We start from the raw sequence: 865 nt of genomic DNA, 5'->3' as shown, positions 1-865 counted from the left end.
CCGCTCGACAGCGCTCAGCATCAACCCCAGCAACGCCTACCCGCGCTTCTCCGAGTCTTGCTTTCCAAGGATCCTGGACTTCAGGGAGGAGAAGGCCGTGGGGAGGGCTTCTGCCGAGGACTACGAGCTCGTGGCGTCGGTGGCCGCTCTGCCTCCGCAGGTGGCCGGATATTTTGAGGGCTTCCAGATCTACAAGGCTTTAGAGCGCATCGCCCTGTGCGTGAGGCAGACCAACGGCTTCTTCCAGAGACACCGGCCCTGGAAACTGGACCGCAGCGACCCCGCGGAGCAGCTGTGGCTCGACACCGTCCTCCACGTGACGCTGGAGTGCCTGCGTGTCTACGGGACCCTCCTGCAGCCCGTCATCCCGCACGCCGCCGGCCGGCTGCTGTCCAGGCTGGCTGTGGCGCCGGAGGAGAGAGGCCTCTCCAATGTGGCGTTCCTGCCGCGCTACAGCGGGAAGCCGTGTCCCTTCGAAGGGAGGCAGCTGGGACCCGACACCGGCGTCTTGTTCCCCAGGCTGGAGAAGCCAGGGCAGCCTCGGGCAGAAAGCAAGAGGCTGTAGTCTCTGACGCAGCTCCTGTCAATAAAAGCCTCTGGGATCTCCCGGGCAATGTTGGCGGCGTTCAAAGCGTCTTCCTCCTGTGTCGTGGTGCAGTGGAGGGGTGGGAAACCGGCCTGAGCGGGGCTGTGCTGGCCTGGGGGGCTGGCATGGGGAGCTGACGGGATGGGTGACGTTGGGAACAGGATGGGCTGGGCGCAGCCTGGGGTTTCCACAGCGCTGCTGCTTTTTTTCCCTGGTTTATGGGGCATAAAAAGCAGCTGGGGCAAATATTCACCCCCTTCACGGAGGGAACTGTTCCCT

At 64.0% G+C, this 865-nt stretch overlaps 1 protein-coding gene across 1 annotated transcript in view; it reads left to right on the top strand.

The window, feature by feature from the left end:
- The window catches only part of MARS2 (methionyl-tRNA synthetase 2, mitochondrial), a gene marked incomplete at its 5' end in the record, with an annotated part of 1,392 nt that extends 827 nt beyond the window's left edge, over window positions 1–565 (top strand). The window contains one exon of the mRNA XM_010180264.1: window positions 56–565. Coding sequence (XP_010178566.1) covers window positions 56–565 — 510 coding nt within the window. The remainder of the gene's footprint in view (window positions 1–55) is intronic.
- Window positions 566–865: the final 300 nt, after the last annotated feature.

The sequence above is a fragment of the Mesitornis unicolor genome, unplaced genomic scaffold (assembly GCF_000695765.1).
Source record: "Mesitornis unicolor isolate BGI_N332 unplaced genomic scaffold, ASM69576v1 scaffold46422, whole genome shotgun sequence".
Classification (NCBI taxonomy): domain Eukaryota; kingdom Metazoa; phylum Chordata; class Aves; order Mesitornithiformes; family Mesitornithidae; genus Mesitornis; species Mesitornis unicolor.
Note: the sequence above shows the minus strand (reverse complement) of the source record. Positions and strands in the feature narration are given on the sequence as shown.